General features: G+C 43.8%; 1 protein-coding gene and 1 pseudogene across 4 annotated transcripts; one reads left to right on the forward strand and one right to left on the reverse strand.

Annotated features, from left to right (window-relative positions):
* Positions 1-637: 637 nt before the first annotated feature.
* On the reverse strand, positions 638-25,987 carry Nck1 (NCK adaptor protein 1). 4 transcript variants are annotated; one of them, XM_090323144.1, is made up of 4 exons: positions 25,860-25,987; positions 12,850-13,084; positions 5,742-6,454; positions 638-2,142 (listed from the first exon to the last, which is right to left on the reverse strand). In XM_090323144.1, the coding sequence occupies exons 2-4, from the start codon at positions 13,073-13,075 to the stop codon at positions 1,948-1,950; spliced, it is 1,134 nt and encodes a 377-aa protein (XP_090179270.1). In that variant the 5' UTR covers positions 13,076-13,084; positions 25,860-25,987; the 3' UTR covers positions 638-1,947. The 4 variants fall into 4 exon arrangements, with proteins under 4 accessions (XP_090179270.1, XP_090179272.1, XP_090179271.1 ...); XM_090323146.1 differs by lacking the exon at positions 25,860-25,987 and adding an exon at positions 25,521-25,601; XM_090323145.1 differs by lacking the exon at positions 25,860-25,987 and adding an exon at positions 14,762-14,858.
* Positions 22,535-22,627, forward strand: LOC150043055 (U6 spliceosomal RNA; annotated as a pseudogene).
* Positions 25,988-27,975: the final 1,988 nt, after the last annotated feature.

The following is a 27,975-nucleotide window of genomic DNA, read 5'->3' on the forward strand; positions in this document are numbered from 1 at the left end:
TAACTGTACATGGAGGCATTGATGGGGGAGGGGGTAAGGATTAGAAGATTTTATTACATTTCCATGTCTTCCCAGCGTGCACTGGGTGATTAGGTGGGTTCCAGCAGCCTGGTATCTCAGGGGAACTCAGCTTCTCCCTTTTTACAAGGAAACTGTAACTCTGAACTTTAGGCAAGGCCTCCTGTCTTTTGATGCCGTGGCTTCTTCCACACGTTGTCTGAAAGGGATTTCTGCCCAAGGCTGCTGTGGCTGGCTTCCTTGAATCAAGCGATGGGAAATTCCACCATTCTTAAGAGTGGGGGGAAAAGAGTGGAATCTGCCACGGAGAAAAGGCCCTACACAAACCGTGGTGACTTCCCTGACAGCATCCTGACCGGAAATCATGCACTTGCCATGCACCTGTAAGGGTGATCTGGTGTCACCACCTTCGCTGCTCATCTCCTAGGCCTTTTTGTTCTTCAGACACTGATAATGCGCTCAGCCCTCTTGTACCATTTCAAGATGGATCTGTGAAAGCCTTCTGTCCTACCAGATGCATGCGTTAACATGTATGAGGATATGCATATAAAAGCACTGTTCTCAACTTATAATACTCAGGGGATGTTACAGAAAAAAAGTAAAGTACATAGCACTCCCGTGTCCACAATAAATAACTTTAATAAACACTCATATATAATAAGAATTAAAAGGCTTTTAGAAGCAATTAAAAAAAGAAAAAGAAAACAGACCTTCATATCTTAAGTAGTATTTATACTGATGTTACTTTAGTAGGGAAAACCAGGGCTGCCACCCAGTGGCAAATCAGTCTTCAGAAGTGTGTGTGTGTGTGTGTGTGTGTTCTGGTCCTGGGGCTTCAACTCAGGGCCTAGCACTGTCCCTTGGCTTTTGTGCTCACAGCTAGCACTCGACCACTAGCGCCACAGTTCTACGTCCTGCTTTCTGGTGGTTAACTGGAGATAAGAACCCAGACTGGCTTAGACCCACGGTCCTCTTGAGTTTCTAGGATTACAGGTAGAATTACCAGCACTGGCCACTCAGTTAAACGCGATCGTCACTGCACTGTCATTCAGAAACATTCTTCCTGCTCTTAACTTCTCAGTCTTCAATCTTTTAATAAGTCTGCTAAAAACTAAAAATTTCCTGCCTCTTCATCTATCTTGTCTCACCTCTCCCTAAAACAACTTGTTAAGTAACACTAGGAGAAAAGTGACACTAGAGCCATCATTTTCACTTTTAAAAGCTAAACTCAGACTGCTTTATTTCCCCAGATGAGAAAAAAACCACTCAGAATTCTTAAGAATTTAGTGATTTTTGTTTCAACAGCTGTAAATTAAAATTGTACAAGTTATTTCCTACCCTATATCACACCCGTTTTGTAGTACACTGAAGACAATGAATAATTTTTAATAATGGCACATCTGACTGACATACCTGGTATTTACACTTGTGATAAATACATCAATTTCTAATTTTCCATGTATTATTGCTATTGTCACAAAAAGATTAACACTCTTCAAGAAATTTATTTTACCATATGCCATATATAATTTTATATGAAGAGTCCATGACAAAACTAACAAGGTATCTTCACAAGGAAATAAAGGAAAAGTAATAAGGAACTTCTTTATAAAGACTTCTAAGCTGCATCATTTGATTTTTTTCCCCAAAATACAAAACCTTAATATTAGAAGCAAAGACAAAACCTGCAAGAAGAAAACAGTAAAATAGAAGACCTAAGAAAAGGACTTGTTCTATGCAAATGCACTGCAGATGTAGTTATGTATGTATGGGTTGGGTTATAATAAAAATACTTGTATGTTATAGTCAATTCTCATACAGAGTTAGGAACAGCAACATCCAATCAAGCAGACTGGATCACTATTTTCCTCATTTTCAACTTTACGATGAGAATCAAAGCTGTACTGCAGTCGCTTCTGATGAACAGTATCATGATAAGTGCTTGACAAGATACAATTTTTCCCCTTGTTCGCTTGTAAAAATTGGCGCCTTTTTGTAATGTTCTACAAGTTCTTCCATGGTGCTGAATTTTCGCTGCCCAATGCAGTAGACAGTCTCTTTAAGCTGGACTTTAAAATGCTTGTTTTTCCCTTGTGCTTTTAGTGATACTGAGAAATCATTTGGCTAAAAGAGAAGAACAAACAAAACAAATAAGAGTAAACATTTGAAAGCCTGTATGATTTAGGGGGGGAGAAGGAAGAGGCGTGGGGGGGGGGGGTCCTGGGGCTTGATCTCAGGCTTGGGCACTGTCTTTGAGCTTCTCTGGCTTGAGACATAGCTTCCTATCAAGATTCTTTTGGTGGTGCTGGTAAACTGGAGATAAGAGTCCCACTGACTTTCTGGCCTGGGCTGGCTTTGAACCATGTTCCTCCACTCTCAGCCTCCTAGATGCCCAGCTGTATCATCATTTTTATATCTAAACATTTACCAGGTACCACATGCGATTATGCAAGTACATTATTTCCGTTCTTCCTCAAGACAAATACTTCTTATAGATGAGAAAACTCAGGGACAGAGAATTCATTTAGTTAGGGGCAGGACTACTCAGTCAAGTTTCTGCACTTCCGTGCCCATCGCATGACGCCCACAGCACATCCTTAGTCCCCTGTCTGAGGCAAGAGAACTCCTCTTCAAACTGACTACTGGAGAAATACATGAGAAAAATCCCAAACATCTCTACCATCTCTTTCTCAATTTACAGCAAAGGGCAACTGACTTAGGAACAATACTCTGAATTATCAGAAACAAAGTACAAATGAAAATTTATCAAAATTCTGCAAGCCACAAACTCAAGTACCACGTGAGCCAAGAGAGTAATGTTAATTGGTGTCAGGAAGATGGACAGACAGAATGACGGTGTACGCCTAGTCTAAAGAAAGTGGACACTTCACCTGTGATTCCTGTCTTGCAGAAATTAGGGACTATGATGCCAATGATGAGCTTTCAATTTTAAGGGAGATCAGAAATCTGCATTTTTATATTCAATTTCCTAATATGTAATCAGGAACGGAAGTGGTACTATGGCTCAAAGTGGTAGAGCACTAGCCTTTTGCTGAAGAGGTCAAGGATAGTGTATAGGCCTTGAGTTCAAGCCCCACAAAAAAGTATGTCATTAAATACTGGCAATGAACTGAAATGTTAAAAAGCATCATGCAGGCCAGACAAAATACGCTTATTCAAGACCATTAACTTAAAAATTGTATTATTAAATATAATGGCATAGTTCACCTAGTATTTGTGCTCTACTCACAAGTAAATCTGTATATTCTATGCTCAAATTCATCTTTCCAAGTGTATAGCAGGAAGTTCAGTTAATCTCAACCTCTTTTAAACATAAACATTTTCTTTCAATCTTTTGTACAAATGTATGTACATTCATCTTGGACAGCTACAGTCACACAAAACCTAATTTGATCTGATAAATAGAAAAGCAATGTCATAATCGATCAAGAAAAAAGGGAAGGGGCCGGGAGTTTGGCCTAGTGGTTAAAGTGCTTGCCTAGCATGCATGGAGACCCGGGTTCGATTCCTCGGTACCACATACATAGAAAAAAGCCGTAAGTGGTGCTGAGGCTCAAGTGGTAGAGCTCTAGCCTTGAGAAAGAGTCCAAGGACAGCGCTCAGGCCCTGAGCTCAAGCCCAGGACTGGCAAAAAAAAAAAAGGGAAGTTTTAAGGAAAATGAGTGTTATCAAATTTAAAATCCATGCAAATATGTACGAGTCCAAATAACTCACTCCATTTTGGAGGGGTTGGGGGGGGGTGTTGGGGGCTGGTCATGGGGCTTGAACTCTGGGCCTGGGTGCTGTCTCACTTTGAGCCACAGTGTCACTTGCAGTTTTCTGGTGGTTCACTGGAGCTAAGTCTCAAGAACTTTTGTGTCCAGGCTGGCTTTGAACCATGATCCCCCCCAGCTCTCAGCCTCCCGAATAGCTAGGAAGACAGGCGTGAACCACGAGCACCCGGCTTAATCTGTTTATATGGATGTTTTTCTAATACTTCAATATAATTTACCTTTTACTGAAAGTGTATTTCAAAGTTTTATAGTAGGTTTCAGAAGTATATAATAAAAAAGTGTATTTTAACTTTTGAACAACCAAGTTAAATGTCAACTCAAGTTTAGAATTCCTACCATCTGTGACTCTCTTACATATTGAAGAAGAGCAACACGGGAAGGGCTTTTCCCTGTTCATCTAGGGCATCATTCTACTCTCAGTCTTTTCCACTTACTTATCAATTTAATGCCTCAGAAAATATTCCAGGAATGCAAAACTAACATAGCTGGTGAAGGCCAAGTAATGCTGAACAGCACCGGGCTACAGCTCTTTTGTTCACTAGGGACGACGTTGGTACGTACGAACATGGCAGAAGGAATCTCAGCGTAAGCTGGGGATCAATCGGGGGCTGGAGGTTGGGTACAGAGAAAGCAGTATGCATGCCTGAAATGCCATGGCGAAACTCACAATTAATATCCACCAGGACAAAAACTGAAAGGGATATAGGACGGGCTCTCTCTTGGAGAGCAGGAGCTCCAGTGGAAGAAGAGAGGACTAATGAGTAAGGGTGCGAACCGCTGAACTAGTTTATCTACAAGTACAAAAATGGGACAAGGAAACTTCATGAAAATGTTTTAACTTGTACAACTAAAGCTAATTTAAAAAAAAAAAAAAAAACAACTTAAAAAAAAAAAAAATAAGGGGCTGGGAGTTTGGCCTAGTGGTTAAAGTGCTTGCCTAGCATGCATGAAGACCTGGGTTCAATTCTTCAGTACCACATACATAGAAAAAAGCCGGAAGTGGTGCTGAGGCTCAAGTGGTAGAGCTCTAGCCTTGAGAAAGTCCAAGGACAGTGCTCAGGCCCTGAGCTCAAGCCCAGAACTGGCAAAAAAAAAAAAAAAAAAAAAAATTAGAAGCTTGGGCCGTGAGTTTGGCCTACTGGTAGAGCTTGCCTAGCATGCACAAAGGGCCAAGTTCAATTCCTCGCTACCACATACATAGAAAAAAAAAGAAAAGCTGCAAGTGGTGCTGTGGCTCAAGTGGGGAAAACCCAAGGATACTGCTCAGGCCTGAGTTCAGTCACCAGCAAAAAAAAAAAAAAAGAAAAAGAACAACAGAGTGTAAATGCATGTGAATAAGATTCACTGTACACATGTGTAGAAATGCTGGTGACATTTCCTTATTAAAATTAATGTATGCTAAAAAAAACACTAAATACATACAGTGGGAAAGAATGCTGATTTTCCCTTAGAACATTTATGACTGTGCCCTGGCTTACAACTTGGTTAACATTAAGAAAGCTACTTAACCTCTGCAGTCCTTTTTTTTTTTTTTTTTGGTGCCAGTCCTAAGTCTTGGACTCAGACTGAGCACTGGCCCTGAGGTTCGCTGCCCAGTGCTAGCACCCTACCACTCGAGCCACAGCCTGCTTTCATCTTTTTAAAACAAAAACAAAAAAACACTCAAAGCTCTACTGCCATGTACCTTTTTCCTGTCTGTTGTCACAGGGCCTAAACTCAGGGCTGGGTGCTGTCCCTGGCTCTTTTGCTCAAGGCTAGTGCTCTACCACTCTGAGCCACAGCCACACCGGGTTTTCTAGCGGTTAATCAGAGCCCAGGCTGACTTTGAACAGTGACTTTGAACGGACATGAGACGCCTGCGTAACTAGGATTCCAGGCATGAGAAATGGCCACTGCTCCACTTCCATTCACCTTTGCCACCTGACTTACCGAAGATTCACTGTCCCGAATGAGGAAGTCCCCTTCGTGCCCTCTTTCATTTAATGCCATCTCTGCCTGATGTCTGGTGACTTTGCCGTAATACCATGGGTTGCCCGCAAACCTCCCGGTGAGGGAAGGCCTAATGTAGTCACACTGCGGGGGCGAAGGCTCCAGGCCTGAGGTCAGCGGGGTGCTCTGCACGACGGTCACGTAGTTCTTTGGCACCAGACCAACCATCCCATTCATCTTCCTGCACTTCCACCACTCAGGGTCGTTTTCTGGCTTTTCGATGACATCCATGACATCGCCTTTCTCAAAATTGAGTTCCTCGTCATTGGACGAGCTGAAGGGGTAAAGCGCCTGGACCACGTGCAGCACCTGCCCGGTATTGAGGTTGTTGACAACTGCGGCTAACTTCTCTGACAGAGAACCCACGTGGTCTCCCAGAGGACTGTCGCCCTCTTCAGTCACATAGTTTGAAGGGAACCATCCAATTTGGCCATTGTAGCTGCCTCGCCACCAGCCGTCACTGCACTTCTCCATGACGATCACCTTGGTCCCTTTTATCAGGGACAGCTCGTCCTCCCTCTCGGCCATGTAGTTGAATTTCACATAGGCAGGCATGTTGAGGTCATACAGACGCTCCCCGGGGTCCACAAAGCTATCATCGGCAGGGGAGGCGGTATCCGGAACACTGGGCTTTCTTTTCACCTTTCCAATGCCTGTTTAAAAAAGGAGGCAATGAGAGTGTAAAAGGATCTTCAATCCCGTGCAGTGCTTTCAACCTCTGAATGTGCTCCAAGAGCTGGAGGGAGCAACAGAGATCTTATTTTAAGAGAACTGTGATGGTAGGTTTCAACTTGTCCGCAGTTCCCTGAAGAACCAGCGCCATGGCTCGCCTTGCGTTCACCTGATCCCCACCCGGGGCTAGGGTGTCGTCCTAGGAAGCTTTAACCCCAAATCACTGATTCCTGGAGCAGCCCGGGGGCAAAGAACAACTAGACAGGGAACAGGGCTGAAGACCTGCGAGAGGAGGAAGACAACGGGGAAGGCTACCCACAGAGGTGAGGAACTTGCTGCGTGCCCACACCTGAGCATACGACTGGCGCTGGGCACATGCGCAGGAAAGGCGAGAACACCCTAAGGTCTCGCCTCTGGCTGACCCCAAGCTGGGAAGTCTAAGAACTGGAAGTGGCCCGCCCAAGTGTTGCAAGAGCAAAACAATATTGGTACAGCTATTCTGCAAAAATAGGGACGGGCTGCCCCACTTTTCCATTTGGCTTCAGAAGTCGAAGGAAACAATGTGAACTACCAGGAGACTACTAAGCAAACAAAATAGACTCTAGTAACCATATGAGTGAGTTAAGAACACAGACTTAGCTGGGCACTGGTGACTCAGGAGACTGAGATTTGAGGATCAAAGTTCAAAGCCAGCCAGGAAGGAAAAGCTGTGGCATTCTTCTCTCCAAATAAACACCAAAACCAAACAAACAAAAAAGTGATCAGAAGAAGAGCTGTAGCTTAAGTGGTAGAGGGTTAGCCTTGATTAAAAAAAAAAAAAAATTCAGGCATTCCAACACATTAAAAAAGAAAGTTCAGGGGCCGGGAGTTTGGCCTAGTGGTTAAAGTGCTTGCCTAGCATGCATGAAGACCCGGGTTCAATTCCTCGGTACCACATACATAGAAAAAAGCCAGAAGTGGTGCTGAGGCTCAAGTGGTAGAGCTCTAGCCTTGAGAAAGTCCAAAGACAGTGCTCAGGCCCTGAGCTCAAGCCCAGGACTGGCAAAAAAAAATAATAATAATAAAATAAAAAATAAATAAATAAAAAAGAAAGTTCAGAAAGTCAAGTCATGTTCCAAAAGCGTAAAGAAAACATTCTGAGATTAAAAACAAAAAAAGAAAACTGAAGGAACTCCTAAAATGTTAGCTACCTCAGGGTTACTGCTGGGGAAAAACTAAGAAATACAAGAAATATACAAAGAAATGAGATGGGCAACAAAACAGTACTTCATCAAAAATAATAAAGTAATTATAGGCAGTAATAGAGGAATTATAAGGAACAAGTATAATATAGGAAAAAACAAAGTTAAGTCCTTATCAGTAATTAAACAGAAATGAATTAAACTCCAATAAAAAGACAGAAATTAGGTGAATATATTTCTTTTTTAAAACTTAAATCCACTTCTAAGCTATACACAAGACACTCACGTTTCTCAATACTACCCAAGCTGGGCAGGGTGACTGGGATAGAAAACCCTGGCATTGAAGAAGAGTCTCGTGTTTCCTGATGAGATGCTAGCACCTGCTAGCCAAGTGAACCAGCACACAGAGAAGGGAGCTTCGCTTGAGGACCTGTAAGGCTTGCCTGGATGCCACCATGAGAATGCTGCGCCCACCAGGCTGCGATTTTATCAATCTTTTCAGGCGTTTTTGTTGTTGTTTTAAAACCAGCGATTACTTCTGATACACTTTCCAAGCTACGTTATCAGACCTGACACCAAGTTCATAGTGACAATCACAAAGTTTCTATGCAAACACAATCAGAAGGAAGCTAACTAGCAGAGAAATGGGTGGACTGTAGTAGAATGAGAAAGTAAAACACACGTACATGCCAAAAAACACTGATCCAGAAAAGCCTTCCTTCCTAATCACAGAGAACAAAGGGGTGGGGATGAAGATAACCAAATCCATCCCCTGCCAAGAGGTACAAATGTTAGATTTCCCAACAGAAAACCATCAAGCTTGGCTCCATCCAGGAAGACTGCATACCCCATACAAGTCAGCAATGAGGACTGGGAGGAGGACGAGGACGCGGGCTGGAACTGCCCTGTCCCTGCCCACCGACACTCTGTTGACCACTCAAGTGTCCCTTTCACCTTCTCTGAGCTAAGCCGGTTGAGTGTGCTCTTCTAATCACATTTTCTTTAGTTTAGCCATGACACTTTCCCTTCATGCTTTATCACTGTGTAGTAGATGTTTAATCAAACAAACCCAATATAAATACTACTGCTTCTTCTACTTCCCCTCAGTGTACTTTATCATGGTTATGTCTCCACTTCTTTCACAGATGTCCTGATTCCTACGATACACAGAAGCAGTTGTTTCCCAGAACGATAGGACTTTTTAGAAGCGAAGGTTCTTTCCAGGATCGCCTGGTCTTGCTTAACAAAGAGCAGGAAATCAGCAGAGCTTAGGTCTAAACACAAATATATGGTATTCTTCCTACTGCAATGACTTAAACTTTTTCTCATGTTCATACAAAATAACGTACTGCGTACTTGTTCTTTTATTTAAAATCCTGTGCAATTTTTGTTTCCAAGGGCATTCTAGCTACCACACAAGAGCACAGATCTTGTTTGCTTTAATCTTTTCTTTCTTTCTTTTTCTTTTTGTCAGTCGTGGCCCTTGAACTCAGGGCCTGGGCTCTGTCCCTGAGCTCTTTTTGCTCAGAGTTAGCATGCTATCACTTTGAGGCACAGTGTCACTTTCAGTTTCCTGATGGTTAATTTGAGGTAAGAGTCTTATGGAAGCTTTTCTGCCCAGGCTGGCTTTGAACTGTGATCCTCAGATCTTAGCCTTTTGAGTAGTTAGGATAATAGGCGTGAGCCACTGACACCCCGCTCCATTCCTTAAGTCCATTTAAAGATTAGGTGAATGAACGGTCTGCCTGTATTCTGACAAGCTACCTGACAAAATTTAATTTGGGAGTGCTACGGAGACTAAGGAAATAAGTCTTTTCATTATAAATCTCAAACGGTGGCATTTGGACCACAAATGCTTTTAAGATTAACCATTAACTTCTTAAGACACAGTAAATACTATTACCATTGCACTGGTAAATGACGCATGTGAAATCACTGCATTAATGGTACAATACAATCTTTCTACATTCCTTATATAGCATGTGTTTGACTTATGATCAATATACTTATGACTGCACTAGATATGAAATTCACTATAGTAACAAAAAGTATAATAATAAAAATCATCTAACTCCCAGCCAGAACCTAAATTCTTTGAAAATTAGTACTAGGTTTTCGCTTTATGATTCATCTGGCTTACAGTACTCTCAATAAAAATATGTCAGTGAACAAATTAATAAGTTCTTTAAAGAGCAAAGTAATCCAAAAGCTTGAAATGGAAAGATCCAAAATCTTATTATGTCTTCAATAAGTAAGCAGAAGTTATGAGACATATTACAACAGCATTAACTTTTCTCGATCAAAGAGACACAAATGAAATGGTTCCTCATGCTATAATTCCATCTTCCTCAACACCACCACTACTCCTTTTCTGTTCTGCCCCATGTCCCGATTTCCTTAAGCATTTCCTGTGTATAAGGGATTGCTAGAATAATTCCTCTGTTCGTTTTTTGTAGAAATATAAAGTAAGGGCCGGGAGTTTGGCCTAATGCTAGAGTGCTTGCCTAGCATGCACGAAGACCCGGGTCCGATTCCTCGGTACCACATACATAGAAAAAAGCCAGAAATGGTGCTGTGGTTCAAGTGGTAGAGCTCTAGCCTTGAGAAAGCCCAAGGACAGTGCCCAGGCCCTGAATTCAAGGCCCAGAACTGGCAAAAAAAAAAAAAAATATATATATATATATATATATATAAAGTAAATGTTCAAGAAGATCGGATATAATAAAAAGGCCTCCAGAGATGCACAGATTAGTATTATGTAAATTACTAGCAGTGTACTAGCGTATGACACACTGTTTTTACATTGTGGCTACAAAATCTGAACAAAAAAAGTTGTAAACAATAGTATGTTCATTCAAAAAGTTCAAGGATAAAGAACTCTGCTATGGATTCTGTTTTTGAAAAAGTTTCGTAGTATGTTTTAAATTGATTTAATTCACTTCAGATGTTTGTGCCATCTTGAGTGTTACTAAATTAAAACTGCATCAAATCCAAATCACCCATATCTACTCCCCTTTTCTTAAACATTCATACTAAAACATTTAAAAATGATTTTATTTACAAGTTAAAGCTAAAAGCACATGATATGTTACCCATCATTTTGCTTATATTACATAAACACAAACTATCAGCTTTTTCATAGAATTTCTCTTGAAATTAACAAAAGTGAAAAAACTAATTCAAAAACTGCAGCAAGTATGGATTTATCAAAAGGTATAACTTACTGAAAAAGTCTTTAAAGACGCTTAACCAATCCATTTTGAACAAAATTCTGCGACGTCCTTGGTAAACTTGTTAACACGGCACAGCACAGGATAATTCTTAGTGACTTCCTGGCCTGCTCGGCAACACTGAAACTTCCCACACCCACCCCACGTGACCTGGCCCACACCCAAGCCAGCACAAAGTTTTCCTCTTTCCAAAAACTTTTCCCTCTAAACTAGAAAAGAACTTGTAAAACAAGTAAATCATGATGGCCTTATGGCTAAGACTTATTTCAGATGAAATAGTAAGGCAAATATATTTTTAAATCATTAAAAAAGAATACATGCACTCTTCCTTTTCTCTGCTTCTTCCTTTACAGTCTTAACTTCCAAACAATGACTCTCAACACAATCGCTGTGACACAAATTCATTAATAATAGGACACATTTAAGTTACGAAAAAGGGCCACTTAAAACTGAGTACAGGAAAAGGCTAGTCTTTAACCTGCACTTCCTATGCAGGGAATGGTAACTATTTCTACTATTACAGGAAATTAAACCCTTACTAAATTTTTTTTGAAAAGGGAGGGGGCTGTCAGATGGTCCAAATTAAATTTACATAATTATACAGGCCAAAGATTATTACTTCAAAACAACATTTCCAACACCATGGAATGTAGGCAGCTAAAACAGTAATACTGTGTATAAGAAAGCTAGCAGAGGCTTCCCAGCTTTAGGAAGTTTAAGGTCTGACAGGTTAGTTACTGATCTGGGCAGTTAAACGTCCCGGTGACCACCTTCACCACCACTGGAAACGTCTAACAATAACTCTGCATACAAAATAAAAGCAAACATAAAGTACTAAGCAGTAAGTAATATACTAAATATAAAGTACTAACTAACATTTTGTATTTGTTCATTATGCTCTATTGGTCCACACACAGACCAAGAGCCCTAAAGCAGCAGCATGCCTGCCTGATACCAGAATTAATTCCTGTCTCTCCCATTTCCTTCCTGCTAGCTAAGAAGAGTTTCATAAGAAAAGGGCAGCATTCATCCGCACCTACTTCCTTCCTATCTGCCTAGCTAAGCCAGGGTAAAGAAGGCTCCAAGAAGGCTCCACTGCCTCCGCCCCCCCCCCCCAAAAAAAGGCCAGCAAAAACAAAAACCATTCGAGGAACTAAGGATGGTGAAATTAAAAAAATAAAATAGCAAAGAGATCAGTACTGTGGGTCTTAACAATGACCCAAGCTTAAAATTCACGTCAAATAGAAAATAACTGCTTAAAAAATGTTAAACCATTACATGTCAAAACTCAGTAACTTGCCACGTCAAATAAGCTGCTGACGTCCTCGTCCCTGGGTAATCCACATCTTCCTTTTTGGACTTTAGCGAGAGGCAGAATTTTCCTCTAAGTTTCCAGTGGCATCATGACAGAAGAAGCTCATTGCTAACACAGTAAGTTCAGCATGGCCATTCTGCTCCTTCTCACTTGACCTTTGAACTTGGGCCTGGATTGACAGAAACTGCTAATTTGGAAGACCTTCATCAGTGTCTTGGCTTGAACAACTGCTGGGAACCAAACCCAGCTGGTCTACTGAAATCCCACTCTTGACCTTTTCAAGTCAACTCTTTCAGAACTTTGTACAAAGACCTACAATCCAGAATCCACTTATAAGAAAGTCCTCTCTCTCTCGCTCTCTCTCCCTCCCTCCCTCTCTCTCCTTTCTTTCTTTTTTTTGTGGGTCATGGGGCTTAAACTCGGCCTGGGTGCTGTCCTGAGCTCTTCAACTCAAGGCTACCATCCTACCCTTGAGCTAGGCCCCACTTCCCATTTTCTATAGGTTAAGTAGAGATAAAGAGTCTCTGGTCCTTTTGTGCCCGGGCTGGCTTTGAACCTTGATCCTCAGATCTCAGTCTCCTGAGTAGCTAGGATTACAGGCGTGAGCCACTGTGCCCAACTATTCTTTCTTTTAATTCAAAACAACTTACCTAAGGTATCCTTCAAGTTTTTCACAATAGATGCTTTCCGAGCACTGTTCTTCCTTTCCACATAGTTAGAAGGGACAAAACCAGTTTTATTCATTGAATTTCTAACTCTCCACCAGGACTTAGAATCATCCAGAAGCCATAATCTCTCATTCTTCTTGATATCCAGTTCTTGTTCTTGTTGGGCCACATAATCAAATTTGGCTACCACCACTACTTCTTCCGCCATCTTTCAGCCCTGTAAGCCAAAGAAAACAGTTTTACATAAAATTGATGTAATAGGAACTTACTACATCACTAAGAGTTGAAGGGAAAAATATATCAGGCAAAAACTAAACTAAACAAAACTTAGCCAGTGGCTCCCTCCTGTAATCCTCTCTCAAGGAGGCTGGAAGCTCCAAGCCAGACAGGTAGACAAACCCAAGGTATTCATCTCCAGTTAACTAGCCAGGAATGAAAGTGTGGCTCAAATAGTAGTACCAACAATGAGCAAAAATCCAAGAATGTGAAGCACTGAATTAAAGCCCCACGACTAGCACACACACACACACACACACACACACACACACACACACAAATACACACTCGAAACTCCCATTGCTACATTAGCATTACATAAAGTAAGGCAAAAGCTAGTGCTAGCAATAAAGTTTATTATACAATGTTCTACTCAATACATAGGTAGGATTGAAACTTAAGTTCTACACAATACAGAAGCTTTTTGAGCAGCATTTTATTATAAGGAAAAAATGTAACTGCAGAACACCACAAGGAGAAAACACCAATTATTACACCAAACAATTTTTTTTTTTGGTCGGTTGTGGGACTTGAACTCTGGGTCTGGGCTACACCAGACAATTTTTAACATCCTTATCTCAGGAATAAAACAATCTGAGACACTGTGGAAGTAACGAAAGGACTATGAAGGAGATGCTTCAGTTCAAATGATTAACATTAAGAAAAACCCAAGCTATCAGTGTAGTTCAGTGGTAAGAGTGTTTGGCCCTCAAGAGTTAATTCCTACTCCCACCTCCTGGCCCCCCCTTCAAAAAGAAAAGAGTGAAAAGTATATATCCTAAGCAGTTTCAAAAACAGAATAAGGCACTGGCCTACCTTGAATCTACAGCACACACACACAGATACACGAAAGCTCCGGCAGCTCATGCATGTAACTCCTAGCTGCTCAGGAGGCTGAGAGGGAGGGGGTGATCCTGGCTCCAAGACAGTCAATGAGATTCATCTCCAATTAACCACTCAAAAAAGCTGAAAGTGGAGTTGTGGCTCACGTGGTAATGCTAGACTTTAGCCCAAAGGGACATCAGCTAGGCAGACCCTGAGGTTCAAGCCCAAGAATTGATGCATACATACACATACTCTGATTCTCTGTCGCTGTCTTTCTCTTGCATGTACATGCAAATAAGAGAGAAACAAAAAGGGAAGAAAGAAAAGTAGTAAAGCAACTAAAACAAATAAGAAGTAGGGTGGAAATAAGAAAAGCAGCAAATACAGACTAAGAAGGCTCATTATAATAAAGGTAGTTCTTGTCGGGCTAGTGAAATTGATAGTTTCCCCATGATGGTTCATAGCCAGCCCAAGCAAAACCATTTCAAGACCCCATCTCAACACACCAGGCATGGTGGTAGACCCCTGCGAGCCCGAGAGGCGGGAGAAGGAGATGGCAGTCCAAGCGAAAGGAGCTGGAAAACAACCAACAGCAAAAATGACTAGAAATGTGGCTCAAGTGGTAGGGTACTTGCCTAATCATCACGAAGCCCTCAATCTTCAGTAGCACCAAGAGGGGGGCTGAGGGTGAGAATTGGAAAGGAATGCCTAAATACCGGGAATGAAAAGAAGTGACAAAGACAGACACTGCAAACATTAAAATGCATGGTACTATTATAAACATTTTACCTACCAACACATGCTGGTAGAATCTAGAATTCATCATGCACGGATAATCAAGTATACTGCATAAACAAGCTAGATACATTCTGGAGTATGCAAAGCTTCAAAGTCTCCCACACATGGTAAAAGAATGATATAAATATGCCCCCACAGCACTAAAAAAAGAAAAAGAAAAAACAGGATGATGTGGTACTCAAAAACACTGACGAGAAAAATACAAAAAAAAAATATTTGAGGCCAGGATTATAGGATCATGTCTGTGCCTATAATCCTAGCTACTCAGGAGGCTGCTCAGATCTCAGAATTACAGTTCAAAGACAGCCCAAGGCAGGAAAATCCATGGGACTCTTATCTCTAATGAACTATTTAAAAAGCCTGAAGTGCAGTTGTGGCTCAAGCTCAGAACATTAGCCTTGAGCAAAAGAAGCTCAGGGACAGTGTTCTGGCTCTAAGTTCAAGGATTAATACATATACTTATAGATATTTTTCCCCAGCTTTTGTTTGACATTTCTTCAAAAGAACAATTTTTCATTACTAACACAAGATATAAGAAAGTTACAGTCATGAGCAACAGGAAAGCCAGCAACAGAGAGACTCACAGACACTTAAGCAGTGACTGTTTCTTCCCTGGACCTACTACCACCCAATTAGTCCAGAAGCCTAATAGAATGAGCTTTAGGTTCTACTGAAATCTTTCCTGAAAAACTGGCTGGAAAATTTACATAGAAAAGTAACTCTAAACACATAAAACTGGCAACAAATATTTTGAAAAAGGTAACAATTGACATACTGACAAGCTCAATACCCAGCATTCAATGTTTCATTTCCAAACAACATTCTGATTGCCTTCTCTATTATTATTTTAGCCATGTAATTTGTGGGAATGACTCTAGCTTCAGGGGTAACCCTGGGTTAATTAAAGCCCCATGTAAACTTTAAAAAAAAAAGGTACCTGAACCCCTACTGTATTTTAATTAACCTAAAATGTCAAGCAAGTATTATTACTTTAGAAAACTGACCCGTGTGCCTCTAATGGATAGCCAGGAGTGAGAATCCAATGGCGACCAACTTTCCCTAGCAAAGCTGCTCCAACTAATGCCAGAAGGTCAAGGAGGGATGCAAGACACAGCATGTTAAAAACCCCTGGGAAAACTGGCTCTTGAGAAACACAGCAGGAGACTTTCAGGATTTTTTTCATAGGCAGATAGAGCTGAAGAATGCTCCTACTGTAGCCCTCTTGTTACCAGCTGGAGTGAAAGGACAGTTGCTGGGAAATGGGGCCAGCCCTGATAAAGTGAGCTGCCTCCTGGACCGACCTTCAGTTCCTTACACTGATAATGTCTTCACTGGGCCAAACAGTTTTCAGCTATTTTCAACTGAAATTTCTCACTAGAGGCCAAATACAATCACACGATACCAAAATGTGAATAAAATTATTGCGTGGATTGAAAATACTAAAATACGAATACAGAAACCAGGATGCTGATGGAAGTCCAGGAAATAGAAGAGGCAGTCTCAGAGCCTTCTTCCCTCAGGTACAAGCTACAAGCTCCTTAAAAGGAAAGCCCTACAAAGCAGTGGTCATATCTGCTCTAAATATACAACGCATTTTTTCTGCATATTGCCCCCAAACAATAAAGGTCTCACTCAAACTTGTTTGAAAAGTGAGGAAATTTTATAGCAATTTCCTTTGATAAGTCTTTTCAAATCAACTGACTTAGCTTTCACAAGGCAATTCCCAGTTAGTATTATTTTTGTGTGTTTATTTCACATACAAAGCTCAACAAGATGCACTCTTGGAAGAAAACTTTACATCTATTTTTTTTCTCTCTCTCTCTAATCCTGGGGCTTGAACTCAGGGCCTGGACACTGCCCCTGAGCTTCTTTTGCCCAAGGATAGCACTCTACCACTTGAGCCATAGTGCCATTTTGGGCTTTATCTGTGTGTGTGGAATCAAACTCAGGGCTTTCATGCATAATAGGCAAGCACTCTACCATGAGGCCACATTCCCAGCCCTATACCTGATTCTTGGTATCCATTCAATGTAAATGTGTTGGTAGGAACAGAAACTGGGCACCAGTGTCAAATTTATTGGTTCACACAGAAGTGGAGGGGGTAGTCACTCTCTATAAACGTCCAAATACATGAGAACTTTGTATATGGTGGTAGAATTAGTAACTCATATTACACCTGCTTCTCACAGTCCTTGAGGGATAAACAGTCAGTCCTGCCATATCCAGCATGTGAAAGAAAACTAGACGGAAGGAGAAAGGGAAAGCTGTCCCTTCCCCTATTCCTCTAGCAAAAACAACTGAAACTGCAAACGGAAGCAAGGAAGCGCTGAAGGTGAGGAGCAGGCAGGCAGAGCCCACGACGAGTGATGGTGACTGAGGGGCAATGCCCTAGCTGCAACTTTGGCTTGACATGAAGGAAGTCCCTGCAATCGAGCACAGGAGGGAGAGTCAGGAACAACAACCCATACAAAGTCAACAGCAGCCCCAGCTCAAGACAGAACCATTTCAGACAATACCACAAGAAAAACCGTGGCCCCACACCCAAGATCAAAGTCCAAGCAGCAAACCCAGACTTCCAGCCCTTGCGAGGACAAGGACGAGACAAGTCAGCAGCTCTGCTAGACAGAAAACCCAATTAAGGAGCCAGAGCCTTTACTTGGGAGAGAAAATGAGCAAAGGTACAAAGACCCAGCAACACAGTCCATCAAAAGGATCCAACTAACTTGTAGACGATCCTCGGCCCCCATAAAGAAAAACACCCATACTTCCAAGTGCGTGGAGATAAGACAGCCATGTGTCATACCGACTGCGCCATAAAAGAAATGTCAACGCATTGAAGTGAACTGAAATCATTCACTGTGAGCTTGAACCCCTTGGACTGTAACAGAATCGAACTAGAAATCCGTCCTGGGAAGTGCTCACTTGCTGAAAATTCAAACAATGCCTGGAAGGACATTTATGGTACCAAAGGCAAATACTCAGAAGGAAAAAAATCTTCCAGCAATTTTTTAAATCTCTTACCCTTCTGAGAGCTTGGGGGGGGGGGGGAATTAAAGCTTTAAGAAAGAAGAAAGCAAGCAGGGTGAGGTGGCTCTCGCCTGTAATCCTAGCTACTCGGGAGGCTGAGATCTGAGGATCAAGGTTCAAAGCCAGCCCAGGCACAAAAGGACCTGAGACTCTTATCTCCAATTAACCAATAGAAAATGGCAAGTGGGGCTTGGCTCAAGGGTAGGGCAATAGCCTTTAGCTGAAGAGCTCAGGGACAGCACCCAAGATAAGTTCAAGCCCCATGACCCACCCTCCCCCCCCCCAAAAAAAAGAAAGCAATAAAATGTTAAAATCAATGAAATTGAAACTAGATTAAGAACTGATAAACTGCTTCAAAGAGAGTAAAAATGACAAACTTGAACAAGAAATAAAAAGACTTAATCAGTAACACTATTAAAAAGCCAGGGGATGGTGGCCTGAAGAAGAAAGGAAGCGAGGGGGTGGCAAAAGGTGGGGCAACACCTCTGCTCCAGGCTGTCCTCTCACCACTCCACCCTCAGGGTAGATGCAACCGTGCCCAGAGCAGCAAGCACACAGCACAGCCCATGAGGACGTGGAGCCAGAGATCATGGAGGGAAAACCCTCGGGGGTGAAGAGCTGCTGAGGTGATCTGGATAACTCTAGGACCAATGCCAGAGGAGCCCGGAGCCATCTCCTGGCCTTTGACCTTGTCTATCCCCAGGAGTGTCTCTACACAGCACACAAAGCAGCCTCCAGCCAGCTCCAGCCTCAGCCTCCCAAGGGCTGGGGTTTTGGGTGGGGGCCACCAGGCCGCACTGTTCCCCAGCCTTTGGTTTTGACAAATGCACATGGAAATGGAATCATGACTTCATGCTGAGGATCTGAAGGAGGGCCAGGTCACAGACCCGCTAAATCCTTCTTGTGTTTACCCCCCTTCCTTCCTTTCCAGCTCTCTTGAGTCTCTCCCCTGCACTTCCCTTCAACCTCCAGAGCAAGAGGCCTGATGGATGCGCCTGGGAACACACAGGAGGGAAGCCTCCTCCCAGGGCAGAGACCTCATGGCACTAACTGGGCCCAGCGTGGCTGATGGCCACCAGGTAAGGAACAAGCACGTGGCCAGCGGGCTGCTGCGATGAGAACCCAGTCTGCTGTCCTGGCTTGAGGTTTTGGTACTGAATACCTAACATCAAGATGGTGTGTATGAAATCTCACTCACACCATCCACTACATGTAAATTAACTAAAGGCAGAGCAAAAGGCCTTCACTGGTCTTATACTTCAAATGGACCTACTTTCATGTAGGTAGGATGCTTTCATCATTATTCAATACATATTGCGGCTCTATGATATATTTTACCATCACATTTCATGCAGCCTCCACAACCTCCAGAATGAAATTAAAATCCCATTATTATGAAAATATGTTTACTCTGGAAACTCATAGGCAAATACCAACTCAAATACCTAGGCATGTTCTTTCCCAAGTTACTTTTACCAATACATCAGGTATAACAGTAATACTGTTCAAACATTCAATCACTGTACCCAATCTGTACATGGAGAAAGACAGGATTTGCCATACAGGCAATGACAAATTTGGCTCTTTCTAGCAAATCCATTGGTTTCTGTTTGCTCGGGGCATGGGATTTTTGGCAATGCAGGATAAGAAACTCAGGGCCTCGTCCCCAGACCTGCCAGTTATTTTTTGAGGAAAAATGAACCAACTAGTAGTATATAAAAAATGAAATGTACAGGGATCACTAGCATGGTATTCCAAAACCATTTTAGAATCTACTGTACTTAAACACACATCTTGACAATTTCCTGTTTCTGATAAGAATCAGCTTAGTAACAATACCCAAGTGACTAAGGCCGGAAGTTTGGCTGAGCTATGACACTCTCAGTAAACAATGAAGGGAGAACAATCCAAGAATAACTAACTTTGACATGCCATAAATAATGCAAAAAGACTAGGTAATTCATACAGAAGGTGTTTTTTTTCAATTTTAGTATCTTCCTAAATAGTTTTCCTTCGTAAACAAACTCACTAATGAAACAAATTCAACTATTAGGAAAATAAGAAATTATCCTAAAACAAAACAAAATACTAGGTAGCACAGTTCGTAGAGTGCTTGCCTAGCATGTACGAGCCTTGGATTTGATTCCTCAGTACCACATACACAGAAAAAAAGCCAGAAAGTGGTGCTAGGGTTCAGGTAAGAGTGCTAGCCTTGACTGCTTCCTCACTGGATTATGATGAAACAAACTCCTTTTTTCCTGCTGGTTTGGGTGCTGGTGGCCCACGCCTATAACCCTAGCTCCTTAGGAGCTGAGGTCTGAGGATCATGGTTCAAAGTGAGCCCAGACATGAAAGTCCATGACTCACTCTATCGTCAACAAACCACCAGAAATCAGAAGTGGAGCTGTGGCTCAAGTGGAAGAGTCCTAGCCTTGAACAAAAAAAGCTCAGGGGCAGCATCTCAGCCCTGTGTTCAAGTCCCAGGACCAGCATCAAAAAAAAAAAAAAAAGTTTTTATCTTATGTATGTAAGTGTATATGCAAAAAATTTTAAAAACTTATCTACAAATGCTCCAGCATTGTCACCATTTCTACTTCAATGTCTTGTCACCTCAAACGCACCATGCTTCATACAGAACCTCCAAACCACAGCTCTACCCAATCCATTATCTTCCCATTCACCAGACCCTACTAGCACCATAATCAATTTATACTCACTTGCCTTGGAAAAGTCTCTCATTCAGCCTTTTGTTTCATTGACACTGTCATCCCTTAAAGTCCAACCCCTCAGCAATTGACATACCTCTTGATTATAACACTCACCTGTCTATCCACTTCAGATCTTTCTAGATATAAATCCCAAACTCTTCTTTATTCTTCCAGTCCCAAGGCTACCAGTTACTTCCTGCACTTACTTTTTCTTGAGTACCTCAGTTTACTTTTCCTGTTTGAGACAGGGACTTGGAGAGCTGAGGATACCTCAAACTCACTAAAGTCCAGTGACTTCCAAGTACTGGGATTACAAAGTATCCAACATCCCTGACCCTTAGCCTTTTATTTCTTGCTGCCTCACTCCTCCAGTTGTGTAGTACATTTGTTTCCTGAGGCTAGCTCCCTGATGAAGGCTAGAATGGGCTGGATCATGCTCTTTCTAAACATGTTACCAAAAGACCTTTCCCAGCTCTCTCAGGTTCTGATGCTCTCAGGCAGGGTTTGAGCACAGCCATCAACTCCTGAGCATTTTCTGTGTGTGTTTCCTCATATCCATATGTATGTACATATATAACATGTTATGTATGTTTCGTGTGTGTGTCTGCGTGTTTCTCACTATTTTTTTCTCCTTTCTTTAATAGAACACCAGTCATACTAGATTAGGGCAGAACCCAATGGCCTCACTTTAACTTGATGACCTCTGCACACATTGTGAGGAACAGAGGATGGGACTTGAACATACTTTTATGGGGGAACAAAATGCAACCCAAGATAGCTGATTAACCAATTTTTTTTGGTTGGTTGTTTGTTTGTTTTTTTAACTGTATTTTTTTTTTTTGTCTTTTCTTTTTTGGCACTAGGGATCGAACCCAGGACATTGCACTTGCTAGACAAGCACTTTGCCACTGAGCTACATCCCAGCCCTGATTAACCAATTTTTAAAATGAAGTTCACTTATAAGTGATTTTCCCTAATTACAAATACATGTTTCTGTAGGGCAATGGTGGCTCATGTCACCTTGCTAGAGCAGAGATCAGAGGATCAGTTACTCCAGCCCCTCCCCCTCAACTCCCCAAAATAGTTAAGTTCACAAGGCTCCATCTTGACCACAGGCTGGGTGGTATCTCAGGCTCTTCATCCTAGCAATGCAGGAAAACAGAAATAAGTGTGTTGCTGCCAGGAAAGGTGGCTCACGCTTGTATCCTAGCTACTCAGGAGGCTGAGATCTGAGGATCCTGGTTCAAAGTCAGCCCAGGCACTGAAGTCTGTGAGACTCTTATCTCCAATTAAACACCAGAAAACCGCAAGTGGCGCTGTGGCTCAAGGGGTAGGACTGTAGCCTTGAGCTGAAGGGGCCCAGGCCCAGAGTTCAAGCCCCATGACTCACCAGAAAAAAAAATTTAAAAGAAATCTTAATCTCAGCATTACTACTAATAATACACATAGACATTACCCTTATACCTGGAAAGAACATTGAGTCTCATGCCAATATTGAATTGAGTAAAAATATTTGGCATCTTCCTGTTCCTAGCAGCCAAATTTAATACTAATTAACCTAAGGGAGCCACTGGCTGGAGGGAAGAATATACTCACAGGCCTCACAGGCTAAGGAAGGCTAAGGCAAGGCATGAAATTAGCATATATATCTCTCTATATATACATATCTATAGAGAGAGATATATGGGCTGGGAGTTTGGCCTAGAGGTAGAGTGCTTGCCTAGCATGCACGAAGACTTGGGTTCGATTCCTCAGTACCACATACATAGAAAAAAGCTAGAAGTGTGCTGTGGCTCAAGTGGTAGAGCTCTAGCCTTGAGAAAGTCCAAGGACAGTGCTCAGGCCCTTAGTTAAAGGTCCAAGACTGGCAAAAAAAAAAAAAAATATATATATATATATATATATATAGAGAGAGAGAGAGAGAGAGAGAGAGAGAGAGACGCATGTATGTACACATATAAAATGTCTACTGAGTATATGTTAGGGAAGAGAGCTAAAAGGAAAGGGGAAGAAGCCTAAAGGGGGAGGAGAGAATAGGTACTAAAACTGGACTGATGTTGAGAAGATTAGCACAGCCCCTGTGCAAGGATGACACGAAAAGCGTTCATGAAGCGTTCCTATTTTTACAAACGTAACTGTACCTCCTCTATACATTATCCTGACAGGAAAATACACTTTTTTTTAAAGTTGCAAGAAAAAATAATTAAGAAATGGGTGGAAGGGGGTAAGATGTTGAAGGGGTGACAGTGATCAAGATGCACTGTATTCATAAACCGCTTTGTTATATGGCAGTTATCCTGCAGGCTTGGCACTGGTGGCGCATGCCTAGAATCCTAGCTATTCAGGAGGGGGAGATCTGAGGGGCTCAATCTCAGCAACCCAGGAAGAAGGGAGAAGGATGGAAGGGGTTACCCTGATCGAGATGGATTGTACTCATAATCTGATGTGTGGAATTGAAACTCCTTTGTTCAGTATGCTAAAAATAGTAACTAAAAAATAACATACTTCTGTTTCCTTCTTTTATGTTTTACATGAATGAATGAATGAGGACTATGATTCAAATATAACAGCAGTAACGCATGGAACAAAAATGAGCCTCAACAAAAGTTGACATCACTGCTACCTGGGTAACTTAAGGAAAATTGGTTTCAACAGCAGGCAGGCAATCTATACGTAGACATTCAGTTTCAAGAGCCGTGATCAGAAGGTAGGCCTAATACAGGAGTAAATGTGAAGGACTAGCGTGGTCAGGGACAGCTATGGACGAGCAGTACTACATGAGAAAAATAGGTTTTGTGCAGACATGCAAAGGTTATGAAACCCAAACTGTGCTCATAGATTTCTGACCAGTGGGGGATATATTCAGAGTTTTATTTTAAGGTCTACAACAGGCAGGACACAGCGAACAGAACAGCAAGACAGGAAACCCAGTTAAATCTACTGAGTAATTCAAAGATAAAAATTAAATAGGGCCTGGAGCCACCTGTAATCCTAGCAACTCAGGAGGATGAAATAGGAGGACTAGAGCTTGAAGCCAGCCTGGGTAGGAAAGTCTGTGAGATTCTTTTTTTTTTTTTTGTCGGTTGTGGAGCTTCAACTCGGGGCCTGGGTACTGCCCCTTAGCTCTTCAGCTCAAGGCTACCGCCCTACCCCTTGAGCCATAGTGTCACTTCCAGCTTTCTGGTGGTCTTTCATACCAGGCTGGCTTTGAACCGTGATGCTCAGATCTCAGCCTCCTGAGTAGCTAGGATTACAGGCATAAGCCACTTCACCCAGCTCCATGAGATTCTTCTTTCCAACATTAGCCTTGAGCAAAAACAAAAGCTCAGGTTCATGTCAGGAGACTGAAACCACAAAGATACATAAATGTCATCAAAACAAAGCATGTGCAATCAGTTTTAAAGGGAAGGCTGTAAGTTCTACTTGATAGAGGGCTACGTGAGGATCATCCAGACCGTGAGGATCATCCAGACCTAGCTGCTGCCTTGTTAGCTGTCTTCCTAAATCACGTTAAAAGTATTACAAAGAATCTGTTAAATGCTCAGCAATTTCTAGATTTCCTTTCAATTTCACTTATCAACAAAATGCTCATTTAACTTTCTGCTATTTTTCCTCTATTATCAAGGTCAGTAAACTTATTCATGCAGGGTTCCGGACCAGATTTACTTATAACAATAATCACCTCAATCCACCCTGAACTTTGCGAAGTTCTTAAAGTTCAGAAAGAAAAAAAGAGGAACACCCACAGCGCAAAGTACCACTTACTGCCTAACCAAACATTACGCATTTTTATTTACATGGGCTTGGAACCACTGCGAAGTCTAAACCACAATGCTTGAGAAAGTTGAGGCACGCATTTAAATTTTAATGGCCCAACATTCAGCACGGGGTGGTTATGGAACCCCTGGACAGATCACAATCTCCCCCAAGAAAACCAGCAGTGTGAGACAAAGATGGAAGTGTTTACGTTAACAAAATGTGACGACTAACAGTAGCCGGTCTTCACTCCTGGCTCATTACTCAAAGAGACTGAGATCTGAGGATTGAGGTTCGAAGCTGGCCTGGGAAGAAAGTCTGGGAGACCCTTCATCTCCTCCCCGAAAAAAGCCAGAAGTGAGGGCGTGGCTCAAGTGAAGGTGTGGTAGAGCACCAGATCTGAATGGAAAAAGCTAAAGGACTGGACCCAACACAGGTAACCCACACCCACACAACACTACTGAAAAACTCCCCACTCGGTGGAGGTGGCTGTCATCCTCGCTACTCAGGAGACTGACCTAAGGACCACGGTTCAAAGCCAACCCCGGCAGAAAAGTTCCCCTGAGACTCTTAACTGCAACGAACCACCAGGAAACCATCCTGAAGTAGCACTGTGGTCAGCAAAAGTGGTATAGAGCCACAGCCTTGAGCGCTTATAAAAGCTCAGGGACAGCACCCCAGACCCTGAGTTCAAAGCCCACGTCCAACCACCAACTTAAAAAGAAAAGAAAGAAGAGATCCAAACGACCCTTTCTTCTTGCATTATTTCCCCCACTGACCTCACTGTGCAGGCTGAGGCTATCAAGACACAAAGATGTCCAGATGCCTCCCAAGATCTTTAAGAGCTGGCGTGCCCTGTCCAAGTATGTAAAAGAGAAGACTTCTGACCGCGCTCCCCCGGCTGGGAAGGGACCAGACCTTCCTCCACCTCCAGTTCTCATCCTCCCGAGGACCCGGGGAAGTGACCTTTCCGCTGCAGAGCTCCACTTTCACTGCCCGGCCCAGGGCCTGGGGCCAGATCCACCTCCCCCCAGGGAGGCGCCAGGGCCCTGGACTTGGTGTGACCCAAACCAACCCGTCCCCCTCGCTTCAGCCACGACAGGCCACCTCCGCGTCCCGGAGCGCACAGCCCGGGCGAAAGGAGCCCCGGATTCCGGTCCGGCCAGAGCCCCGGGGAAGAGCGAGGCGGGGGAGGGGCCGGCGCGCACTGCGGGCTCCCTCCGGCTCCCAGGCCCCCCCCGCGGTTCCTACCACGCCCCTTACCTTCCTTCCCGGCCCCCCGGCCCCGGGGTAGGCATGGACTGGGAGCCCCAACATGAAAGGACCGCGTGTCCCAGGACCGGGGCTCGCCTGTCCCGGCATGGGGGAGGGAGTCAGACATCTCGCGCTCAGGGGATGGGGTTCGGCCCCCGGGACAGAGGAGGAGCGCGGAGGAGGGCGGGGAGGGCGGGGAGGCCCGAGGTCGCCCCCCCCCCGCCCCGCACGGCCTCCGCGCCCCGCCGGCAGACGGCGCCCCGGGGCTGAGCTCCCCCGCGGGGAAGAGGAAGCGACGCCGCGAGTCACCGCCGAGGCGCGGCCCCCCGGTCGGTTCGGGGGTCTCACCTGGCCGCTGTCCAGCCCCGGGCGGCTGCTCGTCTCCCGAGGAAGAGCCCAGGACGCCGGGGCGGCCGCCGGGATGGCCGTTACCGCACGAGGCCTGCGCTCCGCCGCCGCGTAGCTCTCCCGAGGGGGGCGGGACCCCGGAGGCAGGAAACGCACTCCCCCCGTCCAATCAGATGGGCCGTCTCAGCACCGTCCCCGGGTCTCCGTCGTGACGGCTATCTGAGCCGCCCTGGGATTGGGCGAGCCGGCTTGTCAATCAAGCGCCCCCCCCCTCCCTCCCGGCCCAGCGGCTGGGGTGGGCTGGTGGCGGCGGCGGTGGTGGGGAAGAGACCCGGAGAGGCGCTGGGGCGACGCCGGGCCTGGCGGCGCCTCGCTGCGGCTCCTGTGTCTGGGCACCGCTGGAGAAGACTCGACAGCCACCCAATGGCGGCGGTCCTCGCTGCATCGGAACTGGAGCCTTGCAGCTGGACGTTATTGTTAGGGGACAAAGCCGGGAGACGTGGGAGACCCATGGAAGCCGCAGCCTGAGGACGCCCGATGGGCCCCGTGTCTGCTTAATTTAATTTAATTTAATTTAATTTAACTGTAGGGGCTTCGTCTCAGGGCCTGGGCCTTGTCCCCGTGCTGCTTTTATTTACTTCTTTATTTTCTCAAGGCTGGTGCTCTACCACTTGAACCACAGCTCTCCACTTCTCTCCTTTTTTTTTCCCTCCTAGTTAATTGAACAAAAGCAGGGAGGTCTCACAAAACTTTGCCGTCCTAGCTGGCCTCGAACCTGGATCCAGCTGGGAGGAGCAGGCATGCGTGGCCCTGGGGCCAGCCTTGTGGTGTAAGAGGTCAGTTCCTGTGGGAGCTTGGTTCTGCCCTGTCCCCCTGATCCAGCCCAACCCTTGGGGTACCTCCTTGTGGTCTGGTTCCCTAAGTTCTGCTGGGTGAGGCAACCGTGTGGGGACACAAAAGATCTGACCCCATCCGAGCTGTGTCTGAACTTGATATAAAGACAAAATGAGGAATCGTCTCACCACACCTGGCTAATTCAGCTCTTCTACCCAGCATACCACCGCTAGATGTGTGTGTGTTGTGTTTCCCTAACCATTTCAAAATTTTGGAACTTATTTTTTTCCCCCCCCAATCCAGGGCTTGACTTCAAGGCCTGGGTATTGTGTGAGCTGCTTTCGCTCAAAGCTAGCACTCTACCACCTGAGCCACAGTGCCACCTCCAGCTTTTTCTGCATATTTTATTAGTGATAAGAGTCTCAAGGACTTGCCTACCCCAAGCTGGCTTCAAACCCTGATCCTCATAGCTCAGCTTCCTGAGTAGCTAGGATTTATGGGCATAAACCACCAGTGCCCAGTTTAAAATATTGGAACTTTAAGATCACATAAATTCGATCTTTCAAGTCTTGTGTTCTTTTTTAGTTGTTGTTTATTCATTTATTTTTTAGATAGTGCCTCACTATATAGCCCTAACTGGCTTGGAAATCACTATGTAATCCATTCTGGTCTCAAACTTGTGATTCTGCTTTAACCTCTCAAATACTAGAATTATGAACATGTACCATCAGTCAATAAGTCTCAAGTCTCACAAGGTATTTTCATTGTGTTTTGTTTTTGTGAACTGAGATAGGAAGATATGAACTCAGGACCTTGAACCAGCTTGAACTTGCTTACTCAGCTGGAACTCTTATCACTTGAATCATGTAGAGATGGAGTCCTACAGACTCTTCTGCCAAAGCTGGCATCAAATCTCAATCCTCCAGGTTTTGGCTTTCTGAATGCCAAAATCTGAAGGCCAGGATTATAGGCATGAACCTAGTGCCTGGCAAGTCTTTTTTTTTTTTTTGCCAGTCCTGGGCTTGGGCTCAGGGCCTGAACACCGTCCTTGGGCTTTCTCAAGGCTAGAGCTCTACCACTTGAGCCACAGCTCCACTTCCAGCTTTTTTTTCTATGTATGTGGTACCAAGGAATCGAACCCCCGTCTCGTGCATGCTAGGCAAGCACTCTACCACTAGGCCAAACTCCTGGCCCCTCATTTCTTCTGTAGTGATAGAAACTGATGTTCTCTTCCCACAATTTACCTTTTGTTAATAACGGCAAAGACACAAGATTCATGGAA

The sequence above is a fragment of the Megascapheus bottae genome, chromosome 32, assembly GCF_031878675.1.
Source record: "Megascapheus bottae isolate mThoBot1 chromosome 32, mThoBot2.hap1, whole genome shotgun sequence".
NCBI lineage: Eukaryota > Metazoa > Chordata > Mammalia > Rodentia > Geomyidae > Megascapheus > Megascapheus bottae.